We start from the raw sequence: 19,119 nt of genomic DNA, 5'->3' as shown, positions 1-19,119 counted from the left end.
ACCAAAAGGACAAGATCTCGGGTACAGGCGGATGATATAAGTTTCCTCATCAGGTGGCGGAGCTCTCCCTTAGAGATAGGGTGAGAAGCTCTGTCGTCCAACCGGTAGGAGGCCACGAGGAAGACCCAGGCCAAGTTGGGAAGACTATGTCTCCCGGCTGTCCTGGGAACGCCTCTGGATCCCCCTGGAGGAGCTGGACGAAGTAGCTGGGGAAATGGAAATCTGGGCTTTTCTGCTTAGGCTGCTGCCCCCGCCATCCGACCTCGAATAAGTGGAAGAAAATGGATGGATGGATGAATTTTGGACTGGATTAGTCATCTCTCACCACATTGCAGATTTTTGGGGGATATTGTATATTTTAAGCATATTCTACAAATGTTTAATTTGGCTAAAATACATCTTTCCATCTTCTTCTGTTTATCCAAAGTCGCGGGGACAGCTGCCTAAGCAGGGAAACCCAGACTTCCCTCTACCCAGCTACTTCGTCCAGCTCTTCTTGTCTTGTCTAAAAATGTTTGCCCTAAATTAATAAATTTGCAGCATAAAAATGTCTAAATCAACTAAAAATATCAATATGACAGTCGTATTGGCCTCTAGATGAGACCAAACCAGTCAGCGCACTCTGTTTAGTATCGTGGCCACTGATTGGCTCAGCCTCAGGAAGCATTACTATATTGGATTAAGAGTGTAAAGGTGACTAAAGGTTGGTATTTCATATCTAGAGGGCTGTCATTATGTTGAAAAAGGCATTTAGACGGTAGTAAACACGCTTTTTATGCTCTAGCTATGAAAATATTCGATGTATAATTAATGATTCCTACTTTGCAGAAATTAATTTATCGCGGTAAATTAACAGCGATAAATGAGGGATGACTGTACTTACAAAAACCGAGGTACCGCTGTAATAGCATGAAGTTTTAGCAAACAGAACACTTTACTCCTCCTCTCTTCCCTCCTTCCCCCCACTTTCTTGTTGTCGCCTTAATGGCTAATTCGGTGTGCTTTTGTCAGGCGCCGTAGACGCTCTCGTTGCTGTAGGTCAGGTAGAGGAACAGGTCTTCTTCATGGTGCTCCTGGAGGGCGACAAAAAACCGAGTCAGATTTTGCAGCTCGTTCTCACTTTCACCTTCATGACGCCACCTGTTTGTCCAAATATATATCTCAGTAATGCTCTAATTTTCGTCTGCAAACTTGATTGGAAGCAGGCGTTAACTGGAAACAGGTTGTTTTTTCACAAATGCCAAAACTCATTTGTGGCAGTGGGGGCGTGACCAGGGCGGTGTTTTCTTTAACAAGGCCAAAACAAATGAAACTCACATATTTAAAGACAAATCTGTGTTATAAGTAATTAGCTTCAACATATCTTTTTCGTTGTTTTTTTTTGCTGTATTTTTCAATTGTTGCTGATTATTTTAATACTACAATGTAACATAGGCTGCACTTTGTACACCCATCGTCAGAGGTGGGTAGAGTAGCCAGAAATTGTACTCAAGTAAGAGTACTGTTACTTTAGAGATTTATTACTCAAGTAAAAGTAAGGAGTAGTCACCCAAATATTTACTTGAGTAAAAGTAAAAAGTATGTTGTGAAAAAACTACTCAAGTACTGAGTAACTGATGAGTAACATATACACACACACACATATATATATATATATATATATATATATATATATATATATATATATATATATATATATATATATATATATATATATATATACACACATATATATACACATATATATATATATATATATACACATATATATATATATACATACATTGATATATACAGTATATAATTTATATTTATTTATTTTGCCGTTTTTGTTCACATGTTAAAGGTGTTTTAATGAATATACATGCATGTTTAACACATATAGATTCCTTTCTTTCATGAAAACAAGAATATAAGTTGGTGTATTACCTGATTCTGATGACTTGCATTGATTGTAATCAGACAGTAGTGATGATAACGTCCACGTTTTCAAATGGAGGAGAAAAAAAGTTCCTCCTTTCTGTCTAATACCACATGAAAGTGGTTGGTTTTTGGCATCTTATTTGTCCAGCTTCCATATTCGTTTTTATACACTTTACAAGAAATACATTGGCGGCAAACTCCGTGGCTTGCTAGCTTGTTTGCGCTGGCTTTCGGAGACTCTTATTTTGAAAGCGCAGGCGCGATGTAGCAGCACTTTTATTGTGAAGACAGGAACTGTGCAGTCAGTCTTTAGGCTTTTGACGGGATGTACGGTTGAAATAAAAAAGGGTCTTTTTTCCTTCACACTTTTGATTGATTGATTGGAACTTTTATTAGTAGATTGCACAGTACAGTACATATTCCGTACAATTGACCACTAAATGGTAACACCCCAATAAGTTTTTCAACTTGTTTAAGTCAGGTCATGTGACCCCTGGCTCTGTTTGATTGGTCCAACGTCACCAGTGACTGCATCTGATTGGTGGAACGGAGTGAACGTCACCAGTGACTGTATTTGTTGAAACGCAGGCACTATGGAGGTCTGTCTGACAGACCAAAACAAACAAAGCGTGCATTAACAGATCGATAAAAATTAGTAGCGAGTAGCGAGCTGAATGTAGATTAAAGTAGCGGAGTAAAAGTAGCGTTTCTTCTCTATAAATATACTCAAGTAAAAGTAAAAGTATGTTGCATTAAAACTACTCTTAGAAGTACAATTTATCCCAAAAGTTACTCAAGTAGATGTAACAGACTAAATGTAGCGCGTTACTACCCACCTCTGGATATAAGTAAGAACTTTACAATACTTTATATTAGAAATGGCAACAGCGGAGGATGAATGTCCCATAACAAGAAGATAAAAAAACTGAAAAAGAGGATGATTATCGACTACGGTGTCGCTATGGACTACAAAGGCAGATGCGCGCAATTTTTCAGGATTCATGCAGATCCCAAATACAGATCCGCAGGTACCAGAAGGTAAGAAAAGATGCTTTTGCATAATATTGCAAAACCAAACGCCAGATAATATGTCTTACCTTATACACACACCATAATAATACATGTATGTTTAATGCGCCGATAATCCATCAAGCCGTGCGGCTTCATAGCTTACCAAAGTCGTACTAAAACATTTTGATAGATTTTTGAGCACCGCGTGTAATGTTCTATATTTTCAATGGAGCATATAAAATGTAACATAGGCTGCACTTTGTACAGTACACCCATTGTTTATTTTTCATAGATCATTCTGCCCTCCCTGAATGTTGGAATTTTGTTAGGCAGTTAAATTAGAGGTGAAAAACTTGAGGCTACTCATACAATCCACAATAAATGGTAAATGGGTCGTACTTGTATAGCGCTTTTCTACCTTTTTTTTAAGGAACTCAAAGCGCTTTGACACTATTTTCCACATTCACCCATTCACACACACACATTCACACATTCACACACTGATGGCGGGAGCTGCCATGCACGGCGCTAACCAGTCCCATCAGGAGGAAGGGTGAAGTGTCTTGCTCAAGGACACAACGGACGTGACTAGGATGGTAGAAGGTGGGGATTGAACCAGTAACCCTCAGATTGCTGGCACGGCCACTCTCCCAATAAAGCTATTGTAAAAACTAAGCACATGAAGGAAAGTAGGCTAATGTACACACAAAGTGCATATACGTGTATGAATTATGTTAAATCAACAATACAGTTTGTTAAAAACTGAAAAAAAATTCATTACAATCATACCCGGTACACGTTAAAGGTTGGCTCTTATGCCGCTAGCTTGATGCTAACATACAAAGGAAGAGCCCATTGACAGGCTAACCAAAATTAGCATTGTGCTCGTTTTAAACTTCCGAATTTAACGCAACAAATTCTACATAAAACAACAAATGCATTTCTACTTACAGACATATAGTAATCAAACCCTGTAGAAGCCAAAATTAAATGATAACTTAATACTACTAGGCCAGTCTGCTGCTCTTTGTACTCTATGTGTGTTTGTACTAAGTATGAATAATTTTGAATACAATTTAAACTGTTTCTGTTTAATTTGAGATACGTTTTGAACATAAATTAATATATATGTTAATTATAACCAATATATATCATACAATTTGAGAAAAGTATACCTTTTAGGGGGTACTCATCGAATTTCCCAGGGACCCATTCAAATACAAAGACTAACTCTATTGAAGACCTAACAACATCACTGCTTGAGGTAGAAACCGACGAGATGCTAACCACTTAGGATTCATCTTGTGGTGTTCATTAAAATAACACTAGTGTTTTCTGACCCAGCACCTACTAAAGACCCTGACGCTCTGACAGTTGTTTGCTTTTGTAGATTATGCACATAGCGACTATAGGAAACTGTCAATTACCATATTTTCCGGACCATAGGGCGCACCGGATTGTAAGGCGCACTGCCAATGAATGGTCTATTTTCGATCTTTTTTCATATATAGGGCGCACCGGGTTATAGGGCGTTTTAATGGAGTCATATTATTTTAATTTTTTTTTCTAAATGTAAAACACTTCCTTGTGGTCTACATAACATGTAATGGTGGTTATTTGGTCAAAATGTTGCATAAATTATGTTTTACAGATCATCTTCAAGACGCTTTCTGACAGTCGCTTCCGGATTTTTCCGTTTTGTGGGCGGTCTTATTTACGTGGCTCACCTTCGGCAGCGTCTTCTCCCCATCATCTTTGTTGTAGCGGTGTAGCGTGCAAGGACGGGAGTGTAAGAAGTGTCAAAAGATGGAGCTAACTGTTTTAATGACATTCAGACTTTACTTTAATCAATAACGAAGCAGCATCTCCTCATCCGGAAACAACAAGGCCGGTGATGTGAAAAAATGTCCGACCGGAACTCTCTAATAACTAGATTAAGATTAAGATTAGTTTATTTCAAAGGGGACAATGCAATTTCATAAAACACATGATTACACATGGTTAAAAAAAGCCAGAATTAGCCAGAAGGCTAGTTTTCATCTGTAGTCCCCTAAAGTTCCTTGGGTGAATAATGTAAACTCACTACACCGGTATGTTTTAGCGCTTTCATTGTGAGTTTACTGACAGATATAAGTAAGAACTTTACACTACTTTATATTAGAAATGGCAACAGCGGAGGATGAATGTCCCATAACAAGAAGATAAAGAAACTGAAAAAGAGGACGATTATCGACTACGGTGTCGCCACAGACTACAAAGGCAGATGCGCGCAATTTTTCAGGATTCATGCAGATCCCAAATACCAGAAGGTAAGAAAAGATGCTTTTGCATAATATTGCGAAACAAAACGCCAGATAATATGTCTCACCTTATACACACACCATATTAATACATGTATGTTTAATGCGCCGACAATCCATCAAGCGGTGCGGCTTCATAGCTTACCAAAGTCGTACTAAAACATTTTGATAGATTTTTGAGCGCCGCGTGTAATGTTCTATATTTTCAATGGAGCATATAAAATGTTGGTGTTGTTTACTTGAGTCATATTGCCATCATAGTGCAGTCTACACATATCTCTTATGTTTGACTGCCATCTGCTGGTCACACTTATCATTTCACCATGTACCAAATAAAATTGCTTCGAGGCCGGTAAGCAAAACCAGAATTATTCCGTACATTAGGCGCACCGGGTTATAAGGTGCACTGTCGAGTTTTGAGAAAAAAAAAGGATTTTAAGTGTGCCTTATAGTCCGGAAAATATGGTAAATAGAATTGGAGTATAATCCTTGGAGTATATAAAATATGTATTGGAAGATGGAAAACTATCATGTCTAAAGCAATAAATACAGTGTTTTGATATGGGACAATAATAGGGACAGACAGATGGTGGACCAGGTTTCAAAATGAAAACAGATAATGAAATTAGAACAAGTTGCGACATTGGACTGTTGAAGTGACAAAGCATATTTATATCCATATATGGTCAAGGTGTAGTAGCTGGACCACAAGAGATGGTGTCAGACAAGATATTATAATTGTAAAAGTATTGCTGGCTGAAATGAAAGCTGCACCAACTATGGTGTCAAACACTTGTCTGTTAGTGGTAAACAACGTGACCCATGTTGGTCAACGCTTTGCTGACCGTGTGTGTGTGTGTGTGTGTGTGGGGGGGGGGGGGGTGTACAAATGCAGTTACCTCATACACAGCAGAGAGAGGCGAGCTGGAGGGGGGCAGGGAGTTGTTGACGAAGAAGAAGAGCGCCTCCTCTGGTCTCAAAGAAACGCGCTGACGGATCAGGAAGCACAGCTGGCCCACTGAATGAGTACACGTCAGGAAAACCATGTGAGATGATGTCACGTTTGTCATGTTATGTGATTGAGAAGGAAACAGAAAGCAAAAGTGATGATCTACAAAAAGGACTTCCACAAAATGACTAACATACCAATAAAGTCAAATATCTTGTTTGTGTGACACGAGCACTTTTATGTTTCGGAGGGCTTACTAGTCAAAGATCCTCCATAAATTGAAAGGAGAGCCCTGGTGGATTTATGGGACCGACTGTGGATAACGCAAGTCAAAGATCAACTATATGCGACAAGGGTGCACTTCTGCTTTAAAGGACCTACTAAAAAAAACACTAGTCAAAGTTACTCTATATGTGACAATAGTATTATTCTGCTTCAAAGGACCTAATATAATAAACCCTAGTCAAAGATCCTCTATATGTGACAATAGTACTCTTCTGCTTTAAAGGATCTGTTATAAAATCCTCAGTCAAAGATCAACTATATGCGACAAGGGTGCACTTCTGCTTTAAAAGACCTACTAAAAAAACACTAGTCAAAGATCCTCTATATGTGACAATAGCATTCTTCTGCTTTAAAGGACCTAATATAATAAACCCTAGTCAAAGATTCACTGTATGTGACAATAGTACTATTCTGCTTTAAAGGATCTGCTATAAAAAATCCCAGTCAAAGATCCTCTATAATGTCAAAAAAAGAGTGCTCTTCTGCTTTAAAAGACCTACTAAAAAAAACACTAGTCAAAGTTACTCTATATGTGACAATAGTATTCTTTTGCTTTAAAGTACCTAATATAACAAACCTAGTCAAAGATCCTCTATATGTGACAATAGTACTATTCTGCTTTAAAGGATCTGCTATAAAATCCCCAGTCAAAGATCCTCTATAACGTCAAAAAAAGAGTGCTCTTCTGCTTTAAAATACCTACTAAAAAAACATGAGTCAAAGATCCTCTATATGTGACAATAGTATTCTTCTGCTTTAAAGGACCTAATATAATAAATCCTCGTCAAAGATCCTCTATATGTGACAATAGTACTCTTCTGCTTTAAAGGATCTGCTATAAAAAACCCGGTCAAAGATCCTCTTTAATGTCAAAAAAAGAGTGCTCTTCTGCTTTAAAAGACCTACTAAAAAAACACTAGTCAAAGATCATCTATATGTGACAATAGTATTCTTCTGCTTTAAAGGGCCTAATATAATAAACCCTAGTCAAAGATCCTCTATATGTGACAATAGTACTCTTCTGCTTTAAAGGATCTGCTATAAAAAAAACCCAGTCAAAGATCCTCTATAATGTCAAAAAAAGAGTGTTCTTCTGCTTTAAAGGACCTACTGAAAAAACACTAGTCAAAGTTCCTCTATATGTGACAATAGTACTCTTCTGCTTTAAAGGATCTACTATAAAAACCCCAGTCAAAGATCCTCTATAATGTCAAAAAAGAGTGCTCTTCTGCTTTAAAAGACCTACTAAAAAAACACTAGTCAAATATCCTCTATATGTGACAATAGTATTCTTCTGCTTTAAAGGACCTAATATAATAAACCCTAGTCAAAGATCCTCTATATGTGACAATAGTACTCTTCTGCTTTAAAGGATCTGCTATAAAAAAAAACAGTCAAAGATCCTCTATAATGTCAAAAAAAAGAGTGTTCTTCTGCTTTAAAGGACCTACTGAAAAAACCCTAGTCAAAGTTCCTCTATCTGTGACAATAGTATTCTTCTGCTTCAAAGGACCTAATATAATAAATCCTCGTCAAAGATCCTCTATATGTGACAATAGTACTCTTCTGCTTTAAAGGATCTGCTATAAAATCCCCAGTCAAAGATTCTCTATAATGTCAAAAAAGAGTACTCTTCTGCTTTAAAAGACCTACTAAAAAAACACTAGTCAAAGATCCTCTATATGTGACAATAGTATTCTTCTGCTTTAAAGTACCTAATATAACAAACCTAGTCAAAGATCCTCTATATGTGACAATAGTACTATTCTGCTTTAAAGGATCTGCTATAAAATCCCCAGTCAAAGATCCTCTATAATGTCAAAAAAGAGTGCTCTTCTGCTTTAAAAGACCTACTAAAAAAACACTAGTCAAAGATCCTCTATATGTGACAATAGTATTCTTCTGCTTTAAAGGGCCTAATATAATAAACCCTAGTCAAAAATTCTCTATATGTGACAATAGTACTCTTCTGTTTTAAAGGATCTGCTATAAAATCCCCAGTCAAAGATCCTCTATAACGTCAAAAAAAGAGTGCTCTTCTGCTTTAAAATACCTACTAAAAAAACACTAGTCAAAGATCCTCTATATGTGACAATAGTATTCTTCTGCTTTAAAGGACCTAATATAATAAACCCTAGTCAAAGATCCTCTATATGTGACAATAGTACTCTTCTGCTTTAAAGGATCTGCTATAAAATCCCCAGTCAAAGATCCTCTATAATGTCAAAAAAGAGTGATCTTCTGCTTTAAAAGACCTACTAAAAAACACTAGTCAAAGATCCTCTATATATGACAATAGTATTCTTCTGCTTTAAAAGACCTAATATAATAAACCTTAGTCAAAGATCCTCTATATATGACAATAGTACTCTTCTGCTTTAAAGGATCTGCTATAAAATCCCCAGTCAAAGATCCTCTATAATGTCAAAAAAGAGTGCTCTTCTGCTTTAAAAGACCTACTAAAAAAACACTAGTCAAAGATCCTCTATATGTGACAATAGTATTCTTCTGCTTTAAAGTACCTAATATAACAAACCTAGTCAAAGATCCTCTATATGTGACAATAGTACTATTCTGCTTTAAAGGATCTGCTAGAAAATCCCCAGTCAAAGATCCTCTATAACGTCAAAAAAGAGTGCTCTTCTGCTTTAAAATACCTACTAAAAAAACACTAGTCAAAGATACTCTATATGTGACAATAGTATTCTTCTGCTTTAAAGTACCTAATATAACAAACCTAGTCAAAGATCCTCTATATGTGACAATAGTACTATTCTGCTTTAAAGGATCTGCTAGAAAATCCCCAGTCAAAGATCCTCTATAACGTCAAAAAAAGAGTGCTCTTCTGCTTTAAAATACCTACTAAAAAAACATGAGTCAAAGATCCTCTATATGTGACAATAGTATTCTTCTGCTTTAAAGGACCTAATATAATAAATCCTCGTCAAAGATCCTCTATATATGACAATAGTACTCTTCTGCTTTAAAGGATCTGCTATAAAAAACCCAGTCAAAGATCCTCTTTAATGTCAAAAAAAGAGTGCTCTTCTGCTTTAAAAGACCTACTAAAAAAACACTAGTCAAAGATCATCTATATGTGACAATAGTATTCTTCTGCTTTAAAGGACTTAATATAATAAACCCTAATCAAAGATCCTCTATATGTGACAATAGTACTCTACTGCTTTAAAGGATCTGTTATAAAATCCTCAGTCAAAGATCAACTATATGCGACAAGGGTGCACTTCTGCTTTAAAAGACCTACTAAAAAAACACTAGTCAAAGATCATCTATATGTGACAATAGTATTCTTCTGCTTTAAAGGACCTAATATAATAAACCCTAGTTAAAGATCCTCTATATGTGACAATAGTACTCTTCTGCTTTAAAGGATCTACTATAAAAACCCCAGTCAAAGATCCTCTATAATGTCAAAAAAGAGTGCTCTTCTGCTTTAAAAGACCTACTAAAAAAACACTAGTCAAAGATCCTCTATATGTGACAATAGTATTCTTCTGCTTTAAAGTACCTAATATAACAAACCTAGTCAAAGATCCTCTATATGTGACAATAGTACTATTCTGCTTTAAAGGATCTGCTAGAAAATCCCCAGTCAAAGATCCTCTATAACGTCAAAAAAAGAGTGCTCTTCTGCTTCAAAATACCTACTAAAAAAACATGAGTCAAAGATCCTCTATATGTGACAATAGTATTCTTCTGCTTTAAAGGACCTAATATAATAAATCCTCGTCAAAGATCCTCTATATGTGACAATAGTACTCTTCTGCTTTAAAGGATCTGCTATAAAAAACCCAGTCAAAGATCCTCTTTAATGTCAAAAAAAGAGTGCTCTTCTGCTTTAAAAGACCTACTAAAAAAACACTAGTCAAATATCCTCTATATGTGACAATAGTATACTTCTGCTTTAAAGGACCTAATATAATAAATCCTCGTCAAAGATCCTCTATATGTGACAATAGTACTCTTCTGCTTTAAAGGATCTGCTATAAAAACCCCAGTCAAAGATCTTCTATAATGTCAAAAAAGAGTGTTCTTCTGCTTTAAAGGACCTACTCAAAAAACACTAGTCAAAGATCCTCTATATGTGACAATAGTATTCTTCTGCTTCAACGGACCTAATATAATAAACCTAGTCAAAGATCCTCTATATGTGACAATAGTACTCTTCTGCTTTAAAGGATCTGCTATAAAAACCCCCGTCAAAGATCCTCTATAATGTCAAAAAAGAGTGCTCTTCTGCTTTAAAAGACCTACTAAAAAAACACTAGTCAAAGATCCTCTATATGTGACAATAGTATTCTTCTGCTTTAAAGGACCTAATATAATAAATCCTAGTCAAAGATCCTCTATATGTGACAATAGTACTCTTCTGCTTTAAAGGACCTGCTATAAAAACCCAAGTCAAAGATCTTCTATAATGTCAAAAAAAGAGTGCTCTTCTGCTTTAAAAGACCTACTGAAAAAACACTAGTCAAAGATCATCTATATGTGACAATAGTATTCTTCTGCTTTAAAGGGCCTAATATAATAAACCCTAGTCCGGGTACTTCGGCTTCCTCCCACCTCCAAAGACATGCACCTGGGGATAGGTTGATTGGCAACACTAAATTGGCCCTAGTGTGTGAACGTGAGTGTGAATGTGTCTATCTGTGTTGGCCCTGCTATGAGGTGGCGACTTGTCCAGGGTGTATCTCGCCTTCCGCCCGTGTGCAGCTGAGATAGGCTCCAGCGACCCCAAAAGGGACCAGCGGTAGAAAATGGATATATGGATAGTCAAAGATCCTCTATACGTGACAAAGTACTCTTCTGCTTTAAAGGGCCTACTATAAAAACACTGGTCAAAGATTCTCTATTTGACAATAATGCTCTGGTGGTTTCAAGGGTTGACCGCAAATAACACCTGTATATGTCACAGGAGTGCCCTGAAAGGCTTACTAGTCAAAGATCCTCTATAATCTAAGGAGAGCTTTCATGGTTTTAAGGGACCGACTGCAAATAACGCAAGTCAAAGATCCTCTATTTAACAGGAATGCTCCTGGGATTTTAAGGATCCACTGCAATTAACGCCTGAGTAAATGAAACAGGGATGCTCTTCTGTTTTGAAGGACCTACTGAAAAAAATGCATATAAAAAAGATATTCTATTTAACAGGATCATTCCGCTACAAAAAAGCTAACTTTAAGACCAACATTTGGGCCAAACGTCACCTGTTAAATCTGAGGGCACCAAGTATTTCTTCTTATCCAGGTCAGGAGCTCGAGACCTCTGGGACCGCTCTACGATGATCTGTTCAAAATATATATATATATATGTATTTAAATATTTGATGAGTGTCACAAACACACAAAAGTTGCAGTTTGCCGTGGTGCCCACCGGTATCTTGTCAGGATGCTTGGCTCGGACTCGCTCTCCCTCTGCTCTCCTTACCTCCAGTGGTACTGAGCGCTGGTACTGACTCCCCATCTGAACACACACAACAACTTGTTTCTTGTGCGGACAAATGGGAAAAGATGACATCACCGACCGTAGCGTCATTGTGTTGAAAAATGTATTTGGAAGGTAGTAGGAAATATGCTTTTTATGTTATAGATTTGAAAATATTCGATTTATATTTAAAGGGGAACATTATCACCAGACCTATGTAAGCGTCAATATATACCTTGATGTTGCAGAAAAAAGACCATATATTTTTTTAACCAATTTCCGAACTCTAAATGGGTGAATTTTGGCGAATTAAACGCCTTTCTATTATTCGCTCTCGGAAGCAATCCACCATTTTCTCAAACACATTACAAACACCGAGTTAAATCAGCTCTGTTATTTTCCGTTTTTTCGACTGTTTTCCATACCTTGGAGACATCATGCCTCGTCGGTGTGTTGTCGGCAGAGGTGGGTAGAGTAGCCAGAAATTGTACTCAAGTAAGAGTACTGTTACTTTAGAGATTTATTACTCAAGTAAAAGTAAGGAGTAGTCACCCAAATATGAGTAACTGATGAGTAACATACACACTCATATCATATATATATATATATATATATATATATATATATATATATATATATATATATATATATATATATATATATATATATATATATACATACATATATATATATATACACTGTGTATATATATATATATATATATATATATATACATATATATATACATACATACATATACATTGATATATACAGTATATAATTTATATGTATTTATTTTTGCTGTTTTTGTTTACATGTTAAAGGTGTTTTAATGAATATACATGAATATACATGCATGTTTAACATATAGATTCCTTTCTTTCATGAAGACTAGAATATAAGTTGGTGTATTACCTGATTCTGATGACTTGCGTTGATTGTAATCAGACAGTTGTGATTATAACGTCCACATTTTCAAATGGAGGAGAAGAAAAGTTCCTCCTTTCTGTCTAATACCACATGAAAGTGGTGGGTTTTTGGCATCTTATTTGTCCAGCTTCCATATTCGTTTTTATACACTTAACAAGAAATATATTGGCGTCAAACTCCGTAGCCTGCTAACTTGTTTGCGCTGGCTTTCGGAGACTCTTGTTTTGAAAGCGCAGGCGTGATGGAGCGGCACTTTTATTGTGAAGACAGGAACGTCCTCATGTGCGGTCAGTCTTTAGGCTTTTGACGGGATGTACGTTTGAAATAAAAAAGTATCTTTTTTCCTTCACACTTTTGATTGATTGATTGGAACTTTTATTAGTAGATTGCACAGTACAGTACACATTCCGTACAATTGACCACTAAATGGTAACACCCCAATAAGTTTTTCAACTTGTTTAAGTCAGGTCATGTGACCACCTGGCTCTGTTTGATTGGTCCAACGTCACCAGTGACTGCATCTGATTGGTGGAACGAAGTGAAACGTCACCAGTAAGGCAGACACTTTGAAGGTCTGTCTGACAGACCAAAACAAACAAAGCGTGCATTAACAGATCGATAAAAATTAGTAGCGAGTAGCGAGCTGAATGTAGATAAAAGTAGCGGAGTAAAAGTACCGTTCCTTCTCTATAAATATACTTAAGTAAAAGTAAAAGTATGTTGCATTAAAACTACTCTTAGAAGTACAATTTATCCCAAAAGTTACTCAAGTAGATGTAACGGAGTAAATGTAGCGCGTTACTACCCACCTCTGGTTGTCGGAGGGTGTAACAACACGAACAGGGACGGATTCAAGTTGCACCAGTGGCCCAAAGATGCAAAAGTGGCAAGAAATTGGACGTTTGTTCCGCACACTTTACCGACGAAAGCTATGCTACGACAGAGATGGCAAGAATGTGTGGATATCCTGCGACACTCAAAGCGGATGCATTTCCAACGATAAAGTCAAAGAAATCTGCCGCCAGACCCCCAGGAAAATAGAGCGGATGAGGGTATGTCTACAGAATATATTAATTGATGAAAACTGGGCTGTCTGCACTCTCAAAGTGCATGTTGTTGCCAAATGTATTTCATATGCTGTAAACCTAGTTCATAGTTGTTAGTTTCCTTTAATGCCAAGCAAACACATACCAATCGTTGGTTAGAAGGCGATCGCCGAATTCGTCCTCGCTTTCTCCCGTGTCGCTGGCTGTCGTGTCGTTTTCGTCGGTTTCGCTTGCATACGGTTCAAACCGATATGGCTCAATAGCTTCAGTTTCTTCTTCAATTTCGTTTTCGCTACCTGCCTCCACACTACAACCATCCGTTTCAATACATGCGTAATCTGTTGAATCGCTTAAGCCGCTGAAATCCGAGTCTGAATCCGAGCTAATGTCGCTATACCTTGCTGTTCTATCCGCCATGTTTGTTTGTATCGGCATCACTATGTGACGTCACAGGAAAATGGACGGGTGTATATAACGATGGTTAAAATCAGGCACTTTGAAGCTTTTTTTAGGGATATTGCGTGATGGGTAAAATTTTGAAAAAAACTTCGAAAAATAAAATAAGCCACTGGGAACTGATTTTTAATGGTTTTAACCCTTCTGAAATTGTGATAATGTTCCCCTTTAATGATGCCTATTACGCGGGAATTCATTTATTGTGGTCATTTCCGGTGTTCTGTCGAAGTTGGCAGCTTCCTCGAAAAAAACAACCAGTTGCGTAACTCGATAATGGGGTCTGTTGAGTTACGCAGCCATGTAAAAAAATGCACCTTTAAGTTACGGAACGCCGATTTCACCGATAACGCTCCCACTGTAGAATTGCAATTATTATCCTAAATTATTATGCGTTTGCTAGGTTTACTTTGTCAGTTAGTTAGCAACATAAATACGTTTATAAACGCCGATTTATGAACTTTCTCATGCTGTATTTGTCTACCTGCTTACTGTGGGTTAATATACAATGTGAACTACCTCACGTTGTAATTGTCTACGATATTAATGAATGCACTGTAATTTAAAATGACTACTTATGGTATATGTCTACATGAGGAGTCTACACGAGGGAGCTGCAGTTTTCGATGGGTAATTTGTTATACGAATAGTTGAAATATCTGCTTTTGTGCGCATGCGCGAGCATGCTCATTGATTGATTGATTGAAACTTTTATTAGTAGATTGCACAGTACAGTACATATTCCGTACAATTGACCACTAAATGGTAACACCCGAATACGTTTTTCAACTTGTTTAAGTCGGAGTCCACGTTAATCAATTCATGGTAATCAGAAAGGTCAACCAACCAACGAGATTTCTCTACAGAATCTCCTCTCTGGTCAACAAAAGCACCTTGAAGATTCTAGCAGAAACCCTTTTCCGATTACGCTTGCACCTCCTGGTACCCTAGCACCTCCAAAACCCTCAAATCTAGTCTCCAAACATCCCAGAAAAGCTAGTCAGGTTACTTTTAGACCTCCACCCCAGATCACACCTCACTCCAACTCACTTCTCCAAAGTGGGCTGGCTCAGGGTGGAGGACAGTAAAACAACTTGCACTGAGCCTAGTCTATAAAATCCGCTACACCTCCCTGATACCGAAGTACATGTCAAACTACTTCCTTAACGTGACCGCCATAACCACAACACCAGGGGGAGCTCCACAAACCACGTTAAACCCAGATTCCGATCTAACAAAGGTCTAAACTCATTCTCCTTCTATGCCACATCAATATGGAATGCACTCCCAACAGGTGTAAAAGAAAGTGCATCTCTATCCTCCTTCAAAACCACACTAAAACAACACCTCCAGGCAACTTCAACCCTTGACTAACACCCTCCCCCCACCACATCCCACCTCCCTGGATTGTAAATAACCAAATGTAAATAATCAAATGTATTTCTAATGTATATACTTGTTCTTATGCTATCTGAACTCACTTTGTTCTCTGCTCGCTGCACATATCCTACCAAGTCAGAACTACACTGTTTCAATGCCCATTTCTCTGATGATCCAATTGTTGATGACTGAAGTGCTGATATCAACCAAACCCTCCTCATCCCACCCCCCGGATTGTAAATAATGTAAATAATTCAATGTATATACTCTGATGATGATGATGATGATGGTCTAGCTCCTTCCTATCTTGCCGATTGTATTGTACCATATGTCCCGGCAAGAAATCTGCGTTCAAAGAACTCTGGCTTATTAGTGATTCCCAGAGCCCAAAAAAAGTCTGCGGGCTATAGAGTGTTTTCTATTCGGGCTCCAGTACTATGGAATGCCCTCCCGGTAACAGTTAGAGATGCTACCTCAGTAGAAGCATTTAAGTCCCATCTTAAAACTCATTTGTATACTCTAGCCTTTAAATAGCCCCCCTTTTTTAGACCAGTTGATCTGCCGTTTCTTTTCTTTTCTCCTCTGCTCCCCCTATCCCTTGTGGAGGGGGAGACACAGGTCCGGTGGCCATGGATGAAGTGCTGGCTGTCCAGAGTCAGGACCCGGGGTGGACCGCTCGCCTGTGTATCAGTTGGGAAAATCTCTGCGCTGCTGACCCGTCTCCGCTGGGGATGGTTTCCTGCTGGCCCCACTATGGACTGAACTCTTACTATTATGTTGGATCCACTATGGACTGGACTCTCACAATATTATGTTAGACCCACTCGACATCCATTGCATTCGGTCTCCCCTAGAGGGGGGGGGGGGTTACCCACATATGCGGTCCTCTCCAAGGTTTCTCATAGCCTTTTGAGACACTTGTGATTTAGGGCTATATAAATAAACATTGATTGATTGATTGATTGTGTGATGACTGTACTATGATGATAGTATATATTTGTACCATTAATTGATTACGTGGACCCCGACTTAACAAGTTGAAAAACTTATTCGGGTGTTACCATTTAGTGGTCAATTGTACGGAATATGTACTGTACTGTGCAATCTACTAATAAAAGTTTCAATTTATCAAAAAAAATGGTATTACCGATGGGTTGCCGAAATCGATAGAATACCCGGACCAATTAACAGCGATAAATTTTGTTTTTAGTATATTTAATGTAAAAAACGTATCAAAGTGGTCCCCACATTCTTTCATTTTTCATTATGTACACCGCTGACTACCGCGTAAACATGTTTTCCATATTATGACAGCTCACCCGGAAGTGATGAAACACCAAGACGATTGCATTGATTTCAAAACAAAAGCATTAACGGATGTTAAGCAAAACAAATATTTCTAAGATTTAAACTAATTATGCATACATATAACATCTAATGTACCTTGATACTTCCAAATGTGAGAGACCATTAAACAGTAACATCGCCTAAGAATTCTTATTTCAAGGCAAAAGACGCCGTTATCATTTTGTGTTAGCTAAGCTAGCAGTGGGCGGGGTTAAAGGGGCAGTAAACAACAACCACAATATAAACCTAGAACCGCTCAATTGTTTTTAAACTGTATTTCTCTCACATTCACTGCGTTTTGTCACGTTTGTGCGTCGAAACGGAAGGAAAACACGATGATTATCAGACAATAACAAGGCCACGTCTCTTGACACAACAACAACAATCGTTCAGACTGCTAACCAGCTAGCTGTGTTTTTTTTTGACAAGTCATAAAAATCGCCATAAACAACCCTTATAAAGTAGCAATTGTTACGCTTATTTACTCGGGGTACCCACATTGTGCAAAGTCAGTGCAGGGACGTCAAACTAGTAAACCCTAATGTCTAAATGTGCTGCAACGAAGTTTACGTACCTTTTGAAGACAATAAAAAGACGTTCGACTGAATTACCCAGCAAAAAGCCTTCACTTCTCCCTAGTGTTCGCAAACCCCTAAAAAAAAACTATTATTCAAAACAGAAAATACGGTTTTAGTGTTTACTTCAGACGCCACCAGTAAAGATGTCGACGACGTTCCTCAACAAAAACAACACGTACAGCCCCGCCCACAAATCATTCTGACCAATCACAGACGGCTACAGTTGAACCATGACGCTGTTTTACTGGTCCATTACATCGAGTCATGGGAATACCCACCAATCAGCGCTTTCGTCTGGCCTAGGAGAAACGCCCACACGGGGTTACGTGCTCTGCGTGTGTGACGTAAGAATGTGCTCAACGTGACAGAACCTGCGGAAGAAATTCCAATCCAGACAGTTGTGTGCAGGTACATCAAGTACTGAAATGTGAAAACATGGAGTTTAATGGACCTTTGCAGTAAAAAAAATAACTATTTTATCATAAGTAATCCTATGTTTATTGTTTTTCACATTGCTTTTTAAATGCAGATCCTTAGACTTAGACTTAGACAAACTTTAATGATCCACGAGGGAAATTCTTCCACACAGTAGCTCAGTTACAAAGGATGGAAAGTGTAAGGATGGAAAGGATAATGCAGATATAAAGTAGACTAAAATTTTGCTGTAGTAGCAATATAAAATATAACATATGTAATATTTACATATTATATACACAGTATACTGATATATTATATTTTTATGTAGAATATACAATATATAACAATTACCAAGTACAATATTACAGTATATGTAACAGCTGCAGCATAAAATAGAGAGTAGATCCTGTAACGCAGTGATTTTCAACCACTGTGCCGCGGCACACTAGTGTGCCGTGATATATTGCCTGGTGTGCCGTGGGAAATTATGCAACTTCACCTAAGTGGTCCAAAAAATATTTTTTTGCAAATCAATAATCATAATAATGTGCCGTTGTCTAGTGCCTGTGCTGTGTAGAGCTTGGCAGGGTAACCATGTAATACTCCATATCAGTAGGTGGCAGCAGGTAGTTCATTGCTTTGTAGAAGTCGGAACGCGTCGAGGATGGTTTGTCGTGATCCCAATAGGCAGAGCACAGCGGGAGACAGCGTGCAGGTAAAAAGGTATGTAACGCTTAAACCAAAAATCAACAAAAGGCAAGTCCCGCTAGGAAAAGGCACTGAAGCAAAAGTAAAACTGAACTGGCTACAAAGTCAACAAAAACGGAATGCTGGACGACAGCAAAAACTTACAGCGTGTGGAGCAAAGACGACGGCGTCCACAAAGCACATCCCGTACATGACATGACAATCAACAATGTCCCCTCAAAGAAGGATAGCGTACGCACAACTCAAATAGTCTTGATTGCGAAAACAAAGCAGGGGCGGGCAATAGCGCTCAAAGGAAGGCGTGAAGCTGCTACAGGAGAACACCAACAAAACAGGAAGAGTCACCA

The 19,119-nt window shown here is 37.9% G+C and overlaps 1 protein-coding gene across 1 annotated transcript; it reads right to left on the bottom strand.

Annotated features, from left to right (window-relative positions):
- Positions 1–274: 274 nt before the first annotated feature.
- On the bottom strand, positions 275–17,817 carry LOC133595652 (gamma-aminobutyric acid receptor-associated protein-like 1). Its single transcript, XM_061948430.2, has 5 exons — positions 17,644–17,817; positions 11,863–11,952; positions 11,697–11,775; positions 6,134–6,252; positions 275–1,073 (listed from the first exon to the last, which is right to left on the bottom strand). The coding sequence occupies exons 2-5, from the start codon at positions 11,950–11,952 to the stop codon at positions 1,008–1,010; spliced, it is 354 nt and encodes a 117-aa protein (XP_061804414.1). The 5' UTR covers positions 17,644–17,817; the 3' UTR covers positions 275–1,007.
- Positions 17,818–19,119: the final 1,302 nt, after the last annotated feature.

Source organism: Nerophis lumbriciformis, linkage group LG04, assembly GCF_033978685.3.
Source record: "Nerophis lumbriciformis linkage group LG04, RoL_Nlum_v2.1, whole genome shotgun sequence".
NCBI lineage: Eukaryota > Metazoa > Chordata > Actinopteri > Syngnathiformes > Syngnathidae > Nerophis > Nerophis lumbriciformis.
Note: the sequence above shows the minus strand (reverse complement) of the source record. Positions and strands in the feature narration are given on the sequence as shown.